The sequence below is a fragment of the Lepidochelys kempii genome, chromosome 7 (assembly GCF_965140265.1).
Source record: "Lepidochelys kempii isolate rLepKem1 chromosome 7, rLepKem1.hap2, whole genome shotgun sequence".
NCBI lineage: Eukaryota > Metazoa > Chordata > Testudines > Cheloniidae > Lepidochelys > Lepidochelys kempii.
The window spans coordinates 53,863,077-53,886,457 of NC_133262.1; the positions used below are offsets into that span (position 1 = coordinate 53,863,077).

At 40.3% G+C, this 23,381-nt stretch overlaps 1 protein-coding gene across 11 annotated transcripts in view; it reads right to left on the reverse strand.

Annotated features, from left to right (window-relative positions):
- PPP3CB (protein phosphatase 3 catalytic subunit beta) overlaps positions 1 to 23,134 on the reverse strand; it is an 86,499-nt gene extending 63,365 nt beyond the window's left edge. For 5 of the 11 annotated variants that reach the window (XR_012159917.1, XR_012159915.1, XM_073352826.1 and 2 more), the window contains exons 1-4: positions 22,874 to 23,134; positions 6,048 to 6,248; positions 4,149 to 4,273; positions 664 to 775 (exon numbers count right to left, since the gene is read on the reverse strand). Coding sequence is in view for 9 of the 11 variants with exons in the window: in XM_073352826.1 (XP_073208927.1) it covers positions 664 to 775; positions 4,149 to 4,273; positions 6,048 to 6,248; positions 22,874 to 22,940 (505 nt within the window). In the remaining 2 variants the exon portion in view is untranslated. The remainder of the gene's footprint in view (positions 1 to 663; positions 776 to 4,148; positions 4,274 to 6,047; positions 6,249 to 22,873) is intronic. The other 6 variants (XM_073352829.1, XM_073352827.1, XM_073352825.1 and 3 more) reach the window with 2 other exon arrangements.
- Positions 23,135 to 23,381: the final 247 nt, after the last annotated feature.

The following is a 23,381-nucleotide window of genomic DNA, read 5'->3' on the forward strand; positions in this document are numbered from 1 at the left end:
AAACAATCATTCGTTTTCTGATATAACTGTAAAACTAATCTGAAAAGTTTTCAAAATAAATCACTGTTTAAAATTGTATAGTGTGTACCTTCTAAAAATGAAACCTACATCTATCTCTGAGTTGTGAAGAATATGCATAAAGGTTACAACTACCAACAAGAATGCACTTTTATGTAGAAAACCATGATTAAATCAAGTCTTCCTGACTAGTGATTTAAATCAAATCCACCCTGGCTATAACTATTTTTTAAAATGTTAAATAATACAGAAAAGTGAAAATAACTTCAAATCATGTAGTATAGCCTATTATACAGAATAATAAGGTATAAATGGTGAGTTTCAGATCTTTTAGTGACAAGGCCAAGGACTTTTGTGCTGATGTTCCACAAATTTCCATAAAAATTAAACCTCAAAAGATTTTAAAATATACAAATAGACTATAAAATGTATCTTTTCAGAGTCCAGTTCTGCACACACTTGCTCCCACCATGCTTATAATGGCTTGTAGTTCCATTTAAGTCAATACAACTATGCATGAGAATGTTTGCAGGAGCAGTCCCTTAATAGCATTTTTAGATATGTTTCTCAAGAGATAATTGTAAAACAGAACGGAAAGTACTAGTTTGGTAGTAACCCAATACTATATTCCAATATAGTACTTACATTCTTGCTTAAAGGTAAAATATTCTGTGAGGTGTCTGCATTCATGGTTGCCTCTCAAAAGAAATAATGTATTTGGATACAGAATCTTCAAGACCCATAAATACAGCACACACTGTTGAAAAACAAAGGTTTACAATGATGAAACAAATTAATTTACAATAATTTTTATTGAAAGGTTGCCAACAAAAAAAAAACACTGTCCCCTTATGAAGAAAAAGAACATTAACAATGGCTTCAAATGTGCACCACTCAAGGTACTATTTCGAATATTGACAATGAGGATCATTTCATAACATTGCTTTCCTGATTCAGATGACAAACTCAGTATCTGAATTATGCAAGCAAGTTTTTACTTTCCTCAAAAAACAGTTAAAAACAGGCCTCAGGAAAAAAGTGTACTTCAGTGGATGTTCATCGATAAAAATATACTGTCAATTTAGTACAATTCTGATGAGTTTATCTGTGGAGACATCTATTGTTCATATAATCTGACCTCAAAGTAAAGATTCTAGAAATTAATTGGTAGAGGAAGGGAGAGAGTTTTGTTGCTTTTTTTTGGTAAAAACTGAAGCAATGACACAAAAAAGCTTATGTTTAAAACAGCAACACGCAGAACACCTAGAGATTGTTCTGCTCTTTTTATTTTTAAAAACAATTTGTTAAAAACATTACTGATGTAGCAAAGTTGGAAAGTTAATTCTTATTCAATTATCTGACTTTGTATATGGTGAAATCACAGTAATGAGCTTTATTTTACCACTACTGCAATTACAGAAAGAAAACCAAACTCCCCCTATTTTCAGAAGAGCATCAGGGGAAAAAAAATCCCTTAATTTAGGATCCATTACTACCTGAGACAAGAATGCGGACAATCTGGGGCTTACATTTTGTTTATTATTCTAATGCACGTTTTAGATTGAAACTTATTTTTTCCTCTATGCTCAAACTACACTAACCTGATTCAGAGGTTATTTTTGTTTGATAGTCTTAAAAAAAAACAACACCACAAAGAAGTCTAAATCTGTCATTCGCTCTAGTCTCTTATTAAAAAACCCAAAACGGTTTTTGTGGGGAATAGTAAGCATGTATTCACACAAAAAAGGATACTTTAATTTTTTTTTAAAGATACATTTACTGTGAAATATATCCAAACACACTTTTTAACATAAACGAAAACCCCAAAGATTAATTCAAATATCTGACAGCAAAACAATCCTTAACAAAAAGATGTATATTAAACAAAATCTTCACATTTAAAAAAAAAAAAAAATACCTGCCAGTCTTTCAGTATTTCCATAGCTATAAATTGTTCTGCTGTATTTCAAAGAATATTAACACTTTATTAATGCTTCCCAGCCAGCAGCCCAGTCTGCTGACAGTTTGTAACAAAGGAAGTACTAATCAACAGATAAGGATAGAGGCTGAAGACTTTTACAAATTTAAAAGGTAATTATTATTGACTAAGTAAATTTGTACATTAAATGAGCAAACATATATTGGTAAGAGAAGAGACTGGCAAAATGGTAGCTTCCTTTTGAATCTTTAGTTATTTATATTTAGGAATTATTTAAACAAGCCATTGGAAATTTGCACTTTAATGTCAATTCATTCAGTAGTAAAAATACATTTGCCTTTACAACAGACAGTATGTACAAAACCAAAAAACCCCTTTAAATAACACACCATTGTTGTAGCAGTACCTTTTCTGCACTGACATTTGTTTTAAAATAAGTGAGGGATGGCTACAGTGTGACCCACGAAACTCTTCATGCCACCTTATTTTTAATACGGAAGTGCAGTACAGACAATTTACAGGTCAACTTCATCTTGATCCAATAGCTTGGACTTACTTCATACTGGAACCGTTAGTTTCCACAGGACTCTCCCTTCAATATTAAAAATTAGGGCATCTGACTATACTGTATAAAGTGGGTTCAGTCTTCAGGCTCCTGTCTGGGTGTTATTGCAGCACTCAAGTGGGCAAGGTCTATGTATTCCTGCTCTTGACTAAGGTTTTATTTTAACACCGGAAAGAGTTACTGAAATAAACATGCTTCAAAATGAACGGTTTAAGAATAGGTCTCTGAGCACAAAATTAAAGTAAAGATCAAGTACTTTTCTATCAGGGACTGAACAGTTTATTTACCAAAGATTACAGACAGAATAAGATAAGAGATTTAAAAGTGATCAAAAACATAAAAATTTTTAAAAGGTCCAGGTCAAACTGGATAAAAGCTGTTGGATAACCAAACAAAGACTATAGCAGGAATTTCAGGGATGGAGGTGATTTTAATCTACTTTGCTTTCCTTTGCATATGTCCACAAAGCATAGCCCTCCCATGCTCTTGCAGCAATCCTGCTCCAGTCAAATACCCCACTATGAAATGTGCTGATCCATTAGTAGCCACTCTGTACAGCACTGAAGCAGGCAAGTCACTCTATGAGAAAAAAGCAAGTCTTATGAACGATTACATAGTTTTTTAAAGTTTATACTAGCTAATATAACAGGCATATTATTAAAAAGAAAAGAAGTCCCCACTGCCTGAGGGGATAAAATGAGTCTGCTTTTATTAAATACTGAATATAGTCCCAACTCCAAAGCATTTCATAGCTCTTGTGGTTGTAAAGCTTGAATAAGTTCCAATGGTTTAAAATACGTTGTTTCCAGATGTTCTGAAAGGATGCAAATACAGCCTTCACATCTGTCAAGAACAGTGTTTACAATATAAGCAGAAGCATTTCTGTAATCAACCAAAACAGGACATGAAATTCAAGGAATGCTGTGGGGAGTATCCTTCATTTTAACTATTCTTTATATGTTGATTTCTGAGGCATCACTGCATTATCTTTTGCTTATCACACCAACAACGCAAAACAGCACTGTGCACACACCTGAATGGTACACATATGCATGCTGCTTCTGAAATATTACAATTTTAAAATACTACAAAATAGCATGCATTATGCCCAAGCGTAGACTACTTAAAAAGCTATGCCAACAAATATATTTACAACTTAATTCGTGTCAAACTTTTTTTTAAAATTAACTTTAAAATTTAAAGGCACTGTCAAGTTAAACTCTAAATTTAATCTACCATCCAACTCTTTCTGGACCAGATCTCCAACACTTCCCAACTCCTGGACCAATGAAGCTTGAGAGAATCTCAGAAGCAGCAGGATACAGCATACTTCTTGCCCCTGGCTACATGTTAAGAGCATGGACTGTGAATGCTACAGATGCCCTACAGTCCATCCTCTGCAAAGATGGCTATGGGAAGGCGGGGAAATCAGTAGGGCTGGTGGTTCCAAAAGGGCAGGCTGAGCCACTAGTCAGTACGTCTTTGTTAACTGTCTGAGATGAAATGAAGCATAGCAAGGAAGAATTCACATTCAGAGGTCAGAAGAACTGTGTATTTTACAAGAAGATAAAAAAAAGTTTTCTTACAGTAAGGTTTAGGACAGAACAAATTAATGTATACAGTTACCTCTATACTAAAATAACCTCTGTCTACATAGTCACCAAGGAAGAGGTATCTTGTATTAGCAGGTGATCCTCCAACTTCAAACAGCTTCATTAGATCAAAGAACTGGCCGTGAATATCACCACACACTGAAACAAAAATACAGTTTAAATGAACATGAACTCTCTTATTTATGGGGGAAAAAATGTATAAACTAACTACAGAGACACAACATATTTTCCTAAAGAAAGATTCATTCTTCTTGTCTGGTAAACAATAAAACATGTTGATTTACAACTAAATATAGCCTTTACATTAAATTTGGTACTTCTTTTTTTTGCTAACAAGTAGGATACGCTATATCTAGACACATTTATTTAAGCAATTAGATAGTTTAACATTTATTCAAATTCTTAATTTTCAGTTATTTTAAAAAAAGGTGAATGACATTTCTTTATTTACTAGAGAATTAATTTTTTACTCATGTCAAGCTGCATTGGGATAGAAAGTAGAATTAAATTAAATATGCACAATTATTTTAAATTATTTTTTAGTTTAAAAAAGTGTATCAAAACATCTTTTACATGTAAAACTAACTGATTTTTTAAACAAAGGAAGTATTACCAGTAATTAGTGAATTGAACTGATTATTTCTGGTCATCATGTTTAAGATTTTAGAGCTCATCTCCTCTTACTTCATTTTTATTGATAGACTGGGAGTGGAAGACAAGCTCTCCTGCTTTTTTCAGTTTCCATTTGGTCTTTCAACTCTGAATGAGCTATTCATTGAAGTGAACAAGTTGAATAAACTGAAATGACGACAGTATTCTCTCCACACCTGCAGGAGAGGCGACTGCTGTCAAAAGCTGGTTTAACAATTCAACAAACTCTGATTTCAAGTGCTTAGCTAATGACTTCCACCAGTTCAGTGGTTTGACTTTCTTGAAGACTTTGGCAGCAAACGTACCACTAAATTATTTTTTAAATTCAATTGTAATGATTTTAATATAGTATAATAAGTTTAGACCTAAACATAGGTTAAATTGAATTTGAAATTATGAATAGGTTTATTTTAAAAAGAAAAATGTATTTAATTTGAACTTTTAAAATATCTGAAATAAAAAATTCCATAAATAATCAATTTGTATTCACTCTGAATGGCAGCTATATAATGTAAACAATATGTTTTTAATCTGGTTATTTGTTTCTTTTAAAATAAAAAGTTAAAAGATTAAAGTAGCATCTTTATCCAAGTCAAATATGGTCTGTGACTGGTCAGAACCTGAAAGTATTACAGTATCTTTTCAAAAACAAAAGCCATTTCAACTTTCCAACTGGATCAAGTCCTTTCTATTGTACTAAATAATACACAACAGTTTTATCAGGTTAGTCTTAACTTGTTTCAGTTAAGACTACCAAGAGATCATCACATTTCACATGAAAACTTGGATTCTTAGGGAAAGCAATCATGAATATTCCTCATTCACAACTCCTGTTCAAAATATTTATTTCAGCAAATGGATGCTCTAGCACCATCCCACAAATTTTAGACTGCAGTACAATCCAATCTTCTCTTTGAAGCTCATTTTTCTCTTCTGGATTATTACATCTTTTAGTAACATTTATTATTGTTAAGATTATAGAAACTGCTTTGCTTGTTGACATTGTATTACCAATCCTACTGCTTTTTCCAGACAGGTTTTATTCCTTCCCTTCTTCCGCATAATTTTTTGATGCAACGTTATGTTGAGTACTCAAGGAGAGTTATACAAAAGTAGCTCTGAGGGAAAGTTCAACATGATTGTTATGATAAAGATATCTTTACATTTATTTTCCCCCCAAGAAAAGGCCTTCTAATGAAAATTATGTGAAATTTTTACTTTGAGCATCAAAGGTATTGAGCATCAAAGGTAAAGGTATTACCTGTAATTGGAGCTTCAACTTCTATTATAGTTTTCTCTCTTCGTAGAATTGCAGCACCCTCATTGATGATTCTAAGTGCAATTTCTTCATCTACCCGACCTTCTTTTACTAAGTGGTTCTTCAAAATGTCAACCCTAGGTTTTCCATCTATATCAAACACTTCTTCAGATGACAAGCGATGTGTTGGTGGAAAAGGGACACCTAAAATTTAAAGAGGTGAGGAATATCAATATTAGTAATAATTATTTTCTTTAAAAATACACTAGATGTAAACAGGGCAGAACTGAACTATACTGATTAGCTGCCATGCAAAGTGGGATAACATTTACCAAATGTGTTTTTTAAATTTACACATTTTGAAGTTATTACAGTGACAGAGTGAGATATGTCAGCATCAGATTATTAACTCGGGCATGTACTATCTATAGAAATACTGGACACTGTAACTGCACAGGCCTGGACATGCCCAGACAGCAGCAGTCCCTGAGAAAGGTGTTTGACACTTTATTGAAGGACTATCCCTAAACCATTAGACAGCAATATGAGGACATAAATTTAGATTATATCAATTACTGGCCCACCCCATGGAGCAATGGTCTCTCTACACAGGGGCCCACAAAAAGAGGCAAGCGTGACTGGTGAGGCAGAAGCTTCTCAATATGAGAGCACGTCACAGAGATGGAGGACCAATGTAGGAGCAGGGTCCTGACACTTGACCATCCCCACACGAGGATGTAAGAAGCACACATTAGGAAGGCCAAAAAAGAATTTGAAGAACAGCTAGTCAAAGATTAAAAAAAAATTGTTATTACTTTTTGAAGTTCATCAGAAGCAAGAAGTCTGCTTCACAACCAGTGCGGCCACTGGACAATCGAGATGCTAAAGGAGCACACAAGGATTATAAGGCCATTGCAGAAAAACTAAATGCATTATTTGCATTGGTCTTCAAGGCTGAGGATGTGAGGGAGATTCCCAAACCTGAGCCATTCTTTTAGGTGACAAATCTGAGGAACTGTCCCAGACTGAGGTGTCATTAGAGAGGGTTTTGGAACAAACTGATAAACTAATCATTAATAAGTCACCATGACCACACAGTAGTCACCCAAGAATTCTGAAGGAACTCAAATGTAAAATTACAGAACTACTAACTGTGATATGTAACCAATAGTTTAAATCAGCTTCTGTACCAGATAACTGGCGAGTAGCTTATGTTACACCAAAACTTTTTAAAAAAGGCTCCAGAGGTGATGCCAGCAATCACAGGCCAGTAAGCCTAATTTCAGTACCGGACAAATTTGTTGAAACTATAATAAAGAACAGACTTATCAGACACATAGATGAACATGACTTGTTGGGGAAGAGTCAACATGGTTTCTGTAAAGGGAAATCACACCTCACCAATTTACTAGAATTCTTTGAGGGGGTCAACAAGCATGTGGACAAGGGGAATCCAGTGGATATAAAATTTACTAAGATTTTCAGAAAGCCTTTGACAAGATCCCTCAACAAAGGCTCTTAAGCAAAGTAAACTGTCATGGGATAAGGGGGAAGGTCCTCTCATGGATCAGTAACTGGTTAAAAGATAGGAAACAAAGGGTAGGAATAAATGGTCAGTTTTCAGACTGGAGAGAGGTAAATAGTAGTGTCCCCCAAAGGTCTGTACTGGGACCAGTACTGTTCAACATATTCATAAATGATCTAGAAAAAGGGGTAAACAGTTGGGTGGCAAAATTTGCAGATGAAACAAAACTACTCATAGTTAATTCCAAAACAGACTGCAAAGAGTTACAAAGGGATCTCTCAAAACTGGGTGACTGGGCAACAAAATGGCAGATGAAATTCAGTGCTGATAAATGCAAAGTAATGCACATTGGCAAACATAATCCCAACTATACATATAAAATGATGGGATCTAAATTAGCTGTTACCACTCAAGAAAGATCTTGGAGTCATTGTGGATAGTTCTCTGAAAACATCCACACAATGTACAGCGGCAGTCAAAAAAGTGAACAGAATGTTGCGAATCATTAAGAAAGGGACGGATAAGACGACAGAAAATATCATATTGCCTCTATATAAATCCATGCTATGGCCACATCTTGAATACTATGTACAGATGTAGTCACCCCATCTCAAAAAGATATATTGGAGTTGGAAAAGGTACAGAAAAGAGCAACAAAAATTATTAGGGGTATGGAACAGCTTCCGTATGAGGAGATATTATTAAGGCTGGGACTTTTCAGCTTGGAAAAAAAGACAACTAAGGGGGGGATATGATAGAGGCCTCAAAAATCATGACGGGTGTGGAGAAAGTAAATAAGGATGTGTTGTTTATTCCTTCTCATAACACAAGAACTAGGGGTCACCCAATGAAATTAATAGGGAGCAGATTTAAAACAAACAAAAAGGAAATATTTCTTCTCACAACACACAGTCAACCTGTGTAACTCTTTGCCAGAGCGTGTTGTGAAGGGCAAGACCTAACAGGGTTCAAAAAAGTACTAGATAAATTCCTGGAGGATAGGTCCATCAATGGCTATTAGCCAGGATGGACAGGGAAGGTGTCCCTAGCCTCTATTTGCCAGAAGCTAGGAACAGATCACTTGATGATTACCTGTTCTGTTCATTCCCTATGAAGCACCTGGCATTGACCACTGTTGGAAGACAGGATACTAGGCTAGATGGACCTTTGGTATGGCCAATCTTATGACTTGCAAGGACGAAAGGGCAGGATGGACTCTGCCCAGCCTGAAATGCTGCTGAACCTCAGGCTCACAGAAAAAGTGAGCTCAGACTAAGGGAGGGTATGTCTCAGGACTTGTGCTATTTTCAAAGATCTGTAACTCTGAGTGATTTAGAAGTAAAGTCACTGTTGTTAAGAAAATCCTTTGCTGTGCCTGTGTTCCTTCCTTTCCTGCCATGTAGTCCCTGAAGGGGTTAAACTAGAAACCCAGAGTACTTACAACCGAGGTGGAACGCGGAGGGAGCACGTGCAAGCGACTCAGAGGGTTTCAAACAACCACTTCAGGGTCTAGGGCAGCTGGATGAAGGCATCCTACATCCCAAGGAAGAAAGACAAGTCTGAGCCTGGGAATGTGCCCTATGGAGCCCTACCAAATTCACGGCCGTGAAAAACATCACGGAAAAATGTCACGGACCATGAAATCTGGTCTCCCCCGTGAAATCTGTATAGTATAGGGTAAAAGTACACAAAAGACCAGATTTCACGGGGGAGACCAGCATTTCTCAAACTGGGGGTCCCAACAAAAAAGCGGGTCATGGGGAGGAGCGATCGTAAGGGGGGTCATGGTATTGCCCCCCGTACTTCTGTGTCTACTGCTGGCAGCGGCACTTCCTTCAGAACTGGGTGGCTGGAGAGCAGCAGCTGCTGGCTGGGTGCCCACCTCTGAAGGCAGCACCCTGCCAGCAGCAGTACAGAAGGGTGCCATACCATGTCAGCCTTACTTCTGCGCTGTGGCCTTCAAAGATGGGTGGCTGAAGAGTGACAGATGCTGGCTGAGGACCCAGCTCTGAAGGTCGCAACACAGAAGTAAGGGTGGAAATACCATACCATGTCATCCTTACTTCTGCGCTGCTGCTGGCGGTGGCACTGCCTTCAGAGCTGAGCTCCCAGCCAGCAACCACCACTCTACGGCCACAGAGCCGGATCAAACAGAGAATGTATTTTTTTGCCAAGCCCATTCAACAGAAACTTCCCTCTCTAAACTCCTAGATATAAGCTGCTAAAACTCATGTCCCATTTATGAGTTTGAAGATATTAGACCCCATTTTTAGATACATTTGGATACAAATAGTTGAAACTACTAAATACCAGATCTCCATTCCACCTAGCTCCTCCTTCCTCCTTTCCCTCCCAAGTCCCTTCCTACCCTCCTTTTCCTATTTATGTCTTCTCCTATTTTTCTACTGTAACTCCCACCCTAATGTGTTATGTCTATGTAGTGTTGTTTGGTTTTGTATTATCTGGTCTTGCAGCTTTGATGAGTTGTAAAACTGCATAATTCTACTGGAGACCCTATGAAGCATGTGGTATATGGAAACATATAACAGCAGTATGTTATTTATCTTCTTCAATTTTTTGTGTTTTCATATAGTAAATCAATACAAAAATATCTCAAAAAATAGGAAAAAACAAAGTAGTCAGAAAAATAGGATTGTATAGAACCATCACCTTATGGCTTGCCTGAACTCGAATAACTTTGGCAGGAAGAGAAAAGCTACTTTCAGGACCAGTAAACGCTTCCAAGCACCGGACCTGGATCGCAGAATATTCAAACCCTGCTCCAAAGACAAAATTATTGATTCCCTCATGCACTTTTCTATGGCACACATCACAACAGAATCTGAGTAGCTCACAAACTTCAATGAATTTACTGTCACTGCACCGAGAGATCAGAGGCATTATTCTTCCCATTTTACAGATGGAAAGCTGAGGCACAGAGTGGTGAACTGCCTTCCCCAAAGTTATCCAGCAAGCCAGTTGCAGAACTCGGATTAGAAGCCAGGTCTCCTGAGTCTCAGTCCATTGTCCACTTGGTCCTCTAGAGCAGTGGTTCTTGTAGTAAGAAGAGAGCCTGAGACATAAGCCCTTGTATTAGAGGCCTGGTATGAGACAGGACCTACTCACACAATCTGGCAAGAACAGGGCTGATATTGCAGAAATATACATGCCTAAAAAGTGCTAACCACAGAGTACTCATGCAAACACATCCCGATATCAAGTAGTACCAGAATATCCCCATATCAAGGATGGTACAAAAATATTCCCCAAGGATAACAAGAGCACACTGACCCCTCCTAAAAGATAAGGTCAGGATGACAGTACATAATACAGATGTTTTGATCAAACCAACACGTACAAGGCGATAACTAGCCACATCGGGGGCAGTAACTAACTACTGTATATATTCGTTCATTAGCCCGTTAATTTATAAGCCAACCCCCAAGATGGATAGGTAAAAATAGCAAAAACCATATGACCCTTTCATAAGCTGACCCTATATTTCAGGGGTTGGCAAACTTTGGCACCTGGCCCGTTAGGGTAAGCCACTGGCAGGTTGGGATATTTTGTTTACTTGGAGCGTTCGCAGGCAGGGAGCCCCTCAACTCCCAGTGGCCGCGGTTTGCCGTTCCCAGCCAATGGGAGCTGCGGGAAGTGGCGTCACTTCCCACAGCTCCCATTGGCTGGGAACGGCAAACTGGGAGCTGAGAGACTCTGTGCCTGAAGACTCTCCAAGTAAACAAAACATCCCGACCCGCTAGCGGCTTACCCTGACAGGCTGGGAGCCAAAGTTTTCCGACTCCTGGTATATTTTAAAAGTTAGTGTCACAAGAAACACTCAAAAGTTTTGCTAGAATTATTTTAATATAATCTAACGAAAAACCTGTTGTCGTTATAATAACTGAATAAATATGTATTCACCGTCAAAATTACCATCAATATTTAAAATCAGTAAATGAGTATTTAAAACAAGTACCTTAGAACAATATGAGACTTTAAAAAGCCTTAAAATCCTTCAAGTCTGAATCACTCTCTGATTCACCAAAAACTTCATGAAACTCTGCTTCAATCACAGCTGCACATGCATTGTCATTGTAGATGTTGGCAGTATCTTCTTCAGACTCAGATTTCTTATCATCAATCTCTGTTGTGTCATCATCAAATATAGCATCATCTTCTGACCTGTCGAGTGCATAGCTGATACAGCATTTCCTAAATGATTTTTCTATCATTTCCGAGGAAATGGACACCCACACCTCCTCGATCCACTGGGCGACTAGATTGATTTCAGCTTCGTAAGATTCCCGCCTTTTGTCAACTTCACCATGCCTGAGCACATCCATTCAGCCCACATTTTTCATAGCCTGTCTTTAAAGGGTTTGTTCAGGCAGACATCAAGCGGTTGTAGAACTGAAGTTAAGCCTCCAGGTATTACAGCCAAAGTAGTTTTCATATTTTTGGCCACATTTTTCACCTCATCCATCTTGTATGCCCTGAACATGTTCCAGATGAGCATAGCAGGTTTCTTGAAAAGTGCTCCTGGTCTCTTATTCCACACTTTTTCCAGCCATTCAATAGTCTCACTTTCATCCATCCATACCTTTTCATGTGCATATACGAGGACACCAGCAGGAAATTCCATGTTTTTAGGCAAGGTTTTTCTTTTAAAAACAACAACAGGAGGGAGCTTTGATCCATTTGCCAAACATGATAAAACCACCGTAAAATGGATTTTTTCATGGTCAGTGGTTTTAATTGAAACTTTTTTTTCACCAACACCGGTTACCGTTCTGTTGCTCGGGAGATCGAATGTAATCAGTGTTTCATCCATATTTTCTATCTGTGACAGTTCACATGCATATTCCTTTTGATATTTTATAATAAACCTTTGGAAATATTCGATTTTTTTCTTCCAGATCTCTCGGCAGCTTTTGCGCTATCTTTGTTCGCTGACGAAAACAGAGACCATGACAGTTCATGAAGCAAGTACACCAACCCGCTGATGCCACAAACACTGATGGCTTTACTGACTTGTATTTGTCATCTTGTTTAGTCTGCAGAAGAATGAGGGGGGATTTGATAGCTGCTTTCAACTACCTGAAAGGGGGTTCCAAAGAGGATGGATCTAGACTGTTCTCAGTGGTAGCAGATGACAGAACGAGGAGTAATGGTCTCAAGTTGCAGTGGAGTAGGTTTAGGTTGGATATTAGGAAAAACTTTTTCACGAGGAGGGTGGTGAAGGACTGGAATGCATTACCAAGGGAGGTGGTGGAATCTCCTTCCTTAGAAGTTTTTAAGGTAAGGCTTCACAAAGCCCTGGCTGGGATGATTTAGTTGGGGACTGGTCCTGCTTTAAGCAGGGGCTTGGACTAGATGACCTCCTGAGGTCCCTTCCAACCCTGATATTCTATGATTCTATGATCTTTTGACATTTGCAGAGCACGCAGATGAATTCCAGTTCTAGTGACAATGCACCCATTTTGTCGACATTCAACAACTCAATTACTGAGATCTTTCTCCAGCTCAGGAAATGAAGCGCACATTGTTGGGCATTTTTTCTTGCTTCTTGGCATGTATTTTAGTGTTTTATTTTTTCGCCACTCTCTTACTTGCTTCTCATTGATACAAAATTCATGAGCAGCGGCGCAATTATTGTTTGCTTCCTCATATTCAATAACTTTAAGTTTGAACTCTGCATGATAAGCAGACCATTTTCTTTTGATTTCACCTTTGTTCATTTTGAATACTAGTATGATCATAAATTATTATTATTATTAGTTATAGATTTTGTAGGACTTTATATAGGAATGTCACCTGCTTTATCACTGTCAAATTATTGTTCTTTGTTTATTTCAAAGCAGCCCTGATGATTGACATGTGTGTGGCAATAACAGGCTACTTAAATTTTATTAGAGATTCCACTGATTCTTTGTGTTATATTTTCATATTGGCTCAAGACTTACAAGGTCCATTGGTAGAAATACATGAAGAAATCATATTACACAGTAGCAGACTGACACTAGTGCTAAAGTACTATTGTTCATTGTATTTTTCTGACTGGCTTGTAAGGTGTAGCATTTTGTGAAATGCATGGGTCAAATGTCATGCAGTGGGGGAGGTTTAGGTTGGATATTAGGAAAAACTTTTTCACTAGGAGGGTGGTGAAACACTGGAATGCATTACCTAGGGAGGTGGTAGAATCTCCTTCCTTAGAAGTTAAGGTCAGGCTTGACAAAGCCCTGGCTGGGATGATTTAATTGGGGATTGGTCCTGCTTTGAGCAGGGGGTTGGACTAGATGACCTCCTGAGGTCCCTTCCAACCCTGATATTCTATGATTCTATGATCTGCAGCACTGCTCTTTTAGTATGCATTTCAAGCCAATCTAGTCCACTAAACAAAGCTTTTGCAACTTTAAAAGGCTGCAGTATCGATATCAATAAATGGGTTGGCAAACTTCGGCTCCCAGCCAGCTGCTGACGGATCAGGACGTTTTGTTTACCTGGAGCGTCCGCAGGCATGGAGCCCCTCAGCTCCCTATGGTCATGGTTCGCCATTCCCAGCCAACGGCCACCACTTCCCACAGTTCCTATTGGCTGGGAACGGCAAACCGAGGCCACAGGGAGCTGAGGGGCTCCATGCCTGTGGACGCTCTAAGTAAACAAAATGACAATGTATTAGATATTCAATTCAATAATTCCATAGTGTTTAAAATCATCACATTTTGGTGTAGACCCATTTATAAGCCAACCTTCCCTCTTTGATGCTTCACTTTTTTACCAAAAATATTCGGCTTATGAACGAGTATATACAGTATGTCCGAGGCAGTACTAACTTATTTGTATCAGTGTATAAAGATTTATCTCAGAGGAAGTATCTTTGGCCAGCCTAGGCAGCAGCGGAAAGTCCAGCCACTGACTGAGGTATGTCCATTGTCATGGGCATACATGTGTTCATTTCCTCGTAGAGTCTACCTGGTGCTATCACCGTGCTTCGCTGACAATAAACCTGCCTGGGTGCCTTCATACCTTAACGGATCTTATGGTCATTGGGCAGTTCGCTCGAGATCTGCTGTGCCAACTGTCTACGCAGAGCTGGGACAGCACACAGGGAGAATACACACACACACAGCCAAACATCTAACAACATTGGTGACCCCAACTACTGATCTGGTAAGTAGGTGTGAGCTGTCCTCTGTAGGAATTGCAATATAACATGACACAAAACCACAAGCTAGGAAACACCCTTAACCTCTCCCTGCTAATCCCCCACAGTTTAATAAGGTATGGATGTGCTGGGACTGAAGTGTTAACTCATGCTCAAACTTTGTCATAGTTACTGTTATGCTCTGGGCAGGCTTGATTAATGTCACTCAATATAGTAAACTCTTAATTGTATTTATATTCTGTCCCTAGACAGAATATGCCTTTGTGTGGGTTTTGATTATGTTGTTTTGGTTTTTAAGGTGGCCACCTGGTTTTCAGTTCTCACATTTGCTTATCATTACATCTATTTTCCTATTGATTAGAGAGCATAAATTGTTTTACTTTAAAAAGTTAACACTTTGGAGACTACAGAAGAACTTATGATTGTAATATCTAAGATGCATCACTAAGTGGGATTAAAAATGGAACAAAGATTCTTGGTTCATTGTACTGTGTACTTTCAATTTTGCCTCAGCAATCAAGTTGAAAGTCATAATATTGTTCATATTATTAAAAAAATTGGTTAGTCTCTAAGGTGCCACAAGTACTCCTTTTCTTTTTGCGAATACAGACTAACACGGCTGCTACTCTGAAATAGGTAATATTGTCATTTAATAGGTTATGGATGATGATTCTGAAGGGTGTATGCAGTTGCTGCAAACTAATGGGTTTAATCTAACCTTTGATGAAGAAATAATAGCATGTAATGTCCCAAGAAAACAGAAATGCAGCAGGATGTGCTCTAGAGCAGTGGTTCTCAAACTTTTTTCTTCACAGACCACTTGAAAATTGCTGAGAGTCTTGGAGGACCACTTAATGATCTTTCCAAATGTTGTTTGTACTATTAGCTAACTATGATACAAACACTGATACTGTTCTGAAAGCAAAAAATCTGCCGGGATAAAATGTGTCTTTGAAATTCAAAGGCCTTCAATTGCTTATTCAGTGGTCTACGTGCATATAATTAATATCCATCACCTTTAAACAATTCCTCAGAGTTTTAAACAATCTCCTCTTGGGATTACCTAAACTGTACTGCAATCTATTTTAAAGGACAGCTGGAAACACCAACCTCTTTGTATAAGCAGGGTTTGAAAGACCCACTTGCCTCCTCATCCAAAAGGAGAAGAAATTTGGAGAGGGAATGAACAGAGTTACTGCATCTACTTGCTCCTTCCACTGAAAGCAAAGCAGTCTAAGTGCCACTAGTGCTTTCCCAGGGAAACAACCGAGAGGACAAGCAGCCTTGCACCATAGCCTTTTCAGGGGGAGTCAAGAAAAAACTTGCACATGCTTTGTTGTATAAAGGTGACTGCCCAAAAGAGAGTGAGATATAAATTTAAAAAGTAAACCAATGAGGAAAGAATTGGGGGGTGGGGGTGCAGAGATGATGGGGATTTTTGGGAGAGCAAAAATACAGGCTGACCCGGATGCCCATCACCCCAGCTAACTGCACTGAACACATATCCATATGGACCCCAGAATTCTATCATCGTAATATGAGCACACAAGCACTTTTTCCCTTCCTGCTGGTGAAATGAGTATGGCCAGAAAGTAGTTAAACAGTGGCTTCTCCTCAATATAGGACATAATATACTAACAAATTCAAAATCTGTGGATGATCTGTGAACCCAAAGTTTGTTTGAACTGTTATAAGAGCAATAATCAATTACTTTTACCACAAACACCTGCAAAAAGCACCAGAAAATTGTTAAATGTTACTGGCAAACAAGGAAAATAAGAGAAATCAGTTATATTTAATCATAAAATTGACACAACATAATGTTGCAACTTCTGAACCACACAATACAGTACCGTGCAGGGACATTCAATGTCACTAACTGAAGCTGAATGGGGGCACTGCAGAAAAATTGCATTTTTCTCCATTCAGGAGAAAACAGTTATATTTTGTTTATTTAAAAGATACAGTAATAAAAACCTTGACACAGGACAATTCTTGGGTATTTAATGTCACAACTTCACTTCAGGCATTTGAATGTCCCCATGGATCATTAATTCACAGGAAATACCCTGTGACCAAGTCACTCACATTCAAGTTAACTAAACCATTAAAGACGAAAATAACTGACTACTTGAATAAAAGTACTCAGTAACCTGTTATGGTATGCCACAGATTTTTGAGATTTGTGATAGTATGCCAGACCAATCCAATCCTTGATTTAACTTCACTATATTCAGATTGTATATGCTGGACATTTACAACAATCATTACAAGAGAACATAAATATGTTTTAATTAGGCATAAAATATTTCTCAAGTACAACGTTCATATCATAAATCTGTCTGAGCAGGTAAGTGTTCTCACAATGGCTAAATATGGAGGTCAAACGTTTTTAAAATGTGGGTCACGCCCCAATTTTTTCCCTCTCTTACTAGAAAATCTGAATAACTGATAATACAGTATTTCAATCACTTTCTTGAGACAGCACTTTTGGCCATGGCTGACAAGACACACTGTTACCAGCAGAATGAATTATCTTGTCTCCAATCTCCTTCTCTCCCTATTTACTACCTCATTTTGCAGTTTTTCCCCCGTGATAAAAACTAAGGGTGTGCCCACACTACAGTTCAAACAATGCTAGTAACAGCCATCTTTAAACCATTTTTTGTTTTCTTTTTAAAGAATCATGTTACAACACCATGCTATGGACTACCTGGAGGCACAGCACAGAGCATCATTCTCAAGAAAAAAAAAATCTGTTAGCAACTCATGGTAATAAATAACTTAGGCCTGATCTACACCTAAAACTGAGGTTGACCAGACTGCATCACTCAGGAGTGTGAAAAATTCACACCTCTGACAGATGTAGTTAGGCTGATCTAAGCCTTGGGACAAACACCCCAAGGTCAATGAAAGAATTCTTCCACCAACCTTGCTACTGCCTCTCAAGGACTTACTACAACAACAGAAAACCCCTTTCTGTAGCTGCAGCAAGCGTCTATGCTACAATGGCATAGCGGCAGCTCTACTGCTGTAGTGCAGACACACTCTTAAGGCTTGTCTTTAGTGAAGGTGCTACTATGCTGATGGGAGAGCTTCTTCCACTGGCATAGTTAATCCACCTCCCTGAGAGGCGGTAGCTATGTCAGGGGGAGAAGCTCTCCCGTTGACACAGCGCTGTCTACACGGGGGGGTTAGGTATAACTACATTGCTTGGGGGGGGCGTGGATTTTTCACACCCTTGAGCAACAGAGTTATACTGATATAGATCTGTACTGTAAACCTGGCCAGAGATATCATACCCTTAACACTGAAGATTTACCGCCAGCAATTACATACGTACTCTGTAAACCAACAGTTCTCAAATGTTAGCAATCCGAGGACCCCCATTTTGATTTTAAATGTTTCACGGACCCCAACCCCGCATTCAGCCCCAGGCCCCACCCCCACTCCTTCCCCCAAGGTCCTACCCCCACCCCACCTCTTCCTGCCCCTGCTCCACTCCACCCCTGCCCCTCCTCTTTCTGCCCCCTACCCTGAGCACGCCCCATCTCTGCTCCTTCCCCTCCCTCCCAGTGTCTCCAGTATACCACTGAACAGCTGTTCCCCAGCATGCAGGAGGCACTGGGAGGGAGGGGAAGGAGTTGATATGGGGGACTGGCGGCCTTGGACATGATTCCGCCCCCTTCCCCGAGCGTGCCCCATTCCCGCTCTTCCCCACCCCCAGCGCCTCCTGCACGCTGCTCAACAGCTGCTCCCTAGTGTACAGGAGGTGACTGGGAGGGAGGGAGAGGAGCTGAAGGAGGGAGTGGGAGAAGTTGATCTGCGGGGCCGACGGACCCCTTGCAGTACTCTCATGGACCCACAGGGGTCTGCAGACCCCAGTTTGAGAAACGATGCTGTAAACCGTTGTGTGTAAAGTCTATATAACTTTGTATTCTGCAACCAGATGTGTGTGCACCAGACCCTGAAGTGTACTGATTGTGTAGTTCTGGTGCAAGACATTTATAGCTACCATAAATAAATTAGAGTATTCTGTATTAAAACAAATGGCTTAACTTTTTCTTCTTAGCAACCATCCTACAAGAAAAACTGAAGTATTCACTTCTTGGCAGCTATTTTTTGGGAGAGTCAGAATTAAGGTTACTGTTGAAATCTTACGTTTATTTTCATATCTAAATTTTTGCTAACCATTAACTAAGAATTTTCAAATCTTTACATAAGTTGCATTATTTCCATACTATTCCACGGCGAGGGTGTCCTTGGTGTTTGTTTTTTCTATTTTTAATGTTATTTACTGTAGCAACATTAACAACATTTACACTATTAACCCTACACATACACTTGCATGCACTGAAGCCTATATTAAAAACGTTGTGTATAAAACTATATACACTGAACTGTTTTCAGTGCACAAATATCTGTGCACAATATTCTACACAGTCAAACTTCAACATACATAAGAACTTATCTGACAAAATTTTTATGAGCTCAACTGTGCTAGGTCCTTGCTGCTTCGTAGGGTTCACTTCCCTCCCCAGAATGACAATACTTTCAGAACTTGAAAAGCTGAACATGGACCAACAGTGAGTTTAGAAGCACCCATGGCTTAGTTCTGCTGAGTTTCTAAATTCAGTTATTTGTTCTGAGGATCTGAAGTGCATGAAATAGAATGGGTCAGCTGGGAGGGACTGTGACCTGGTATCCCATACTTAAGTTTTGTCTGGGAACAGATGTGGCATCCAGGGAGGGAAGGAAACTTTTCTAGTGCATGCCTTTATTCTGCAGTGAATTTAAATGTTTGGAGGAAATGCCATATGTACAAACTGTTCCCTGCAAAAAGAGTTTTGAGAGTTTTCACTAGTGTCTTCAATGATTGGTGTAAACAAATTACTGGTAAGAAAAATGAGTACTTTGGTTCACTTTAAAAAACAAGCAAGGTTTGTAAGGAGGTTCACAATCATGGTAGAAGTTTACAGAGCAGACAGACCTGTTTAAACATAGTTGCTGGTCTACTTTGGTTTCAAATGAACCTGGTCTTAATGTCTAATACCAGGAATTGTTTAATAGTAGTAGTCCTCACAATTCTCACTAAAACACTATGCCATGCTGACATTGAAGGGGAAGCAGGGAGGAAAATACACCATCAGAGGACGCATCTACCCCACAGAACGTCACCAGTTTTGTAACTAGTTTGTAATACAACTGACTATGTACAGTTCATGTCAAACAAAGCATGGTCAACACATCTGATGTAGGTGGTAGCACATTTCAGCCATGCTTTATAACATGACTGTCAGGTTTGAATTATGTTCTAACGTGGTTCAGCTGTATAGATGGGATCACTTAGCATCTACTGTAGCCAATGATCTTACCTTTCATCCCTCTGCTGTAAGAGTATCCCAAACCACATTGCACCTTGTGAAAAAAGCCCACAATTGTCTGTCTCTCACACCAGCAGCAGAGACAGTATGAGTTAACTGTCCAGGATTTTCTCCAGAAGGCACTGACACAACATAACTATGCAGCATGGTAGCTGTGGACAGGCCAACAGAATTAACATATGGTTGGACCAAGAAAATGCTCCTGTGTGGGCAGTTAACCATATTAGGTGTAGTTGTGTCAGATGAAGCTATGAAAACCTGGTTACACTTATAGTGGTTCTATATGCAACGCAGACACGGTCAAAAACAGATTGCATCCCCAGCACACAATTCTGTAAGCATAAAATAACAGTCTTAACTTAGATTTTGGAATACAGGAACTCATCGCTTAACGTTGTAGTTATGTTCCTGAAAAATGCGACTTTAAGAGAAACTATGTTAAGCGAATCCCATTTCCCCATAAGAATTAGTGTAAATAGGGCGGGTTAGGTTCCAGGGAAATTTTTTTCACCAGACAAAAGACTATATCTATATATATAGATATAGATATATACACACTATAAGTTTTAAACAACTTAATACTGCTAAACAGCGATGATGATTGTAAAGCTTGGTTGAGGTGGTGAGGACAGAGGGTAGGATATTTCCCAGGGGAGGCCTTACTACTAAATGATGAACTAGCAACTGGCTGAGCCCTCAAGGGTTAACTCATTGTTAATGTAGCCTCACACTCTACAAGACACCAGGAATGGAGGGAGGGGAGACAGCATGGCAGACAGAGACACACACCCTGTGTGTGACAGAGAGATGCGCATTGCTCCTTTAAGTACACTGACCCTACTCTTAAGTACACTGCCTTTTTAAGTTTATCAGCAAGCTGAGATGGTAGCTGCTGCCAGGAAGCTCCCTCCGTCCTGAGCCCTGTGGTGTCTGTCCCCTGCTCTATGGAAGATGGAGTAAGCTGGGTGCAGGAGCAGGAGGGAGGGGGACACCCTGACATTAGCTTCCCTTTCCTCCCCCACCCCCCGCAAAGCGAGCAGAAGGCTCCGGGGAGCAGCTCCAAGGCAGAGAGCAGGAGCAGCACATGGCAGTGGGGGGAGGGACAGCTGAACTGCCATCAATTGATGGCCTGCTGGGCAGCTGCCGCACAGGGAACTTAGGGGAACCGGGAGCTGATAGGGGGCTGCCCGTCCACCCTGGTTCCAAGCTCCCACCAGCTAGCTGCAACGGGCTGCTATTCCTGCAAGCAGTGGATAAAGCAGACGGTTGCCAAATGACGTTATAAGGGAGCACTGCACAACTTTAAATGAGCATGTTCTCTAATTGATCAGCAACTAAACAAGTTAACCAGGACAACTTTAAGTGAGGAGTTACTGTAGCTAACTGCATGGGTTATGATTAACATGAACTGTTGGGGAGTTTGGAAATCAGCAGGTTTTCCAGTGCAGTTTGAAATAACCAGTCACTGTAAGTTCACCTGTATCGTCTGAATGGCCTAACCTAATTATTTCTTGCAACAAATTGCAAAGTGTAGAAAATATTACAAGCCTCCACACTATGCATTATTACAACACTGTGATAATAGCACTAAGTGCCACTGACGGGGCAGAATGCTCATTTGTAGTATTTTTTACTTTTATTTTTTGCAATTGTTCAAACAAATCAATAGGTTAAGCAACTGAAAATGAACACCACCTTATTGTAAGTAAAGGTTTCCTAGCACTCTGGAAAACACGCTGAGTTACAAAATGTACTATTAGAGTCCAATGCTTTGAAAACAAATATATCCCCTTAATTTCTCAAGCTTTCCCATTATGTAAAAGTTGAATGTTCAGGGCTGTAGTTGCTTTAAAAGCATATTTTAGACAATGTGTTTCTAAGAATACTAGTGTTCAGAACAAATTGCTGCCTACAACAGAAACTTTTAAATTACATAGAAACTGTACAAGCACAAAAGAATAAGCCACTTCAAATAAATGATCCCACCACAGCTAAATACAGTTTAATTATCAAACCTACAAGAACATAAAATTAAAATCTTGTTCTATATGATTCATTCAAATTGAAGTTGGAAAAGTCCTTAATGGGTCACTCAGTCTTCTCCTGACAATCCACAATTTGTGTGTGTTGTTACTATTTTAAAACAATGCTACTGGAAAGGAGGGGTTTTTTTTGTAAAAACAGTAAAACAGACCTGTTGCACCCTGAAAAAAGAGTCTGCACATCCTGCAGCACTTTGGCCACTAATCCATCAGAATTAGAAACTTGAAGGCAGTGACCAATAGCAAAAGAGGCAACTACTCCATGCTCCCTCCTCCTCTGTTCTGTCAGGGTGCACGCTGGAGAGAAGGGACTGACTATTAAGACAGCAAAAGCCCATTGCAAGGATCTCATGTGGAGGAGACCGTGCACACACACAGAGCGGAGCCTGTCTATAGTGCGCAAATCTCCAGAGGACTCTTTACACCCCACAATACACACCGGGGACACGCATTTAGAATGAACGGGTTTGTCGGGTACACCCATACGCTGAGGCCTGCCCCCCGCTCACACATATACAGCCCCCCTCAGACCCCCACAATCACATACCGCCCCCCACCCGCTCTCACACACCTCCCCACTCATACAGCCCCTCATGCACTCACCCCGCCCCGCCCCGCCCCCACAGGCACCCACTCGCCCCCATTCTCACCCCGCCCCACCGCCGCCGCCGAGTCGTTCACCCCGCAGAGGGCCGGTCGCTGGCAGGGCTCACCCTTAACGGCCCGCTCGCTGGTGCCGTGAGGCGGCGGTGGCCCCTTGCTCCCCTCCTTGGCGGACATGGCGGGGCGCGGCCGGGCTCCGCTCCCGGCGGCGACTGCGGCTCTATCGGCTCCGGGGTCACGCGGGGGCGGCGGCAACTAGAGGCCCCGGGTGGCAGCGGCCCAAAGGAACATGGCGTCAGGCGAGACTCCGAGCACCTCACAGCGAGGGGACAGTCCGCCTCGGGACCGACATGCACCGCGCGCCACCCCACGACTGGAGGCTAAGGGAGCGTGGGAAAACTCTCCCTCCCGCTTCCCGCAGCATGGCCCTAAGGGAGCGTGAGAAAACTCTCCCTGCCGCTACTCCTGCAGCATGGCCCTAAGGGAGCGTGGGAAAACTCTCCTTTCCGCAGCATGGGCCTAAGGGAGCGTGGGAAAACTCTCCTTCCCGCAGCATGGGCCTTAGGGAGCGTGAGAAAACTCTCCCTCCCGCTTCCCGCAGCATGGCCCTAAGGGAGC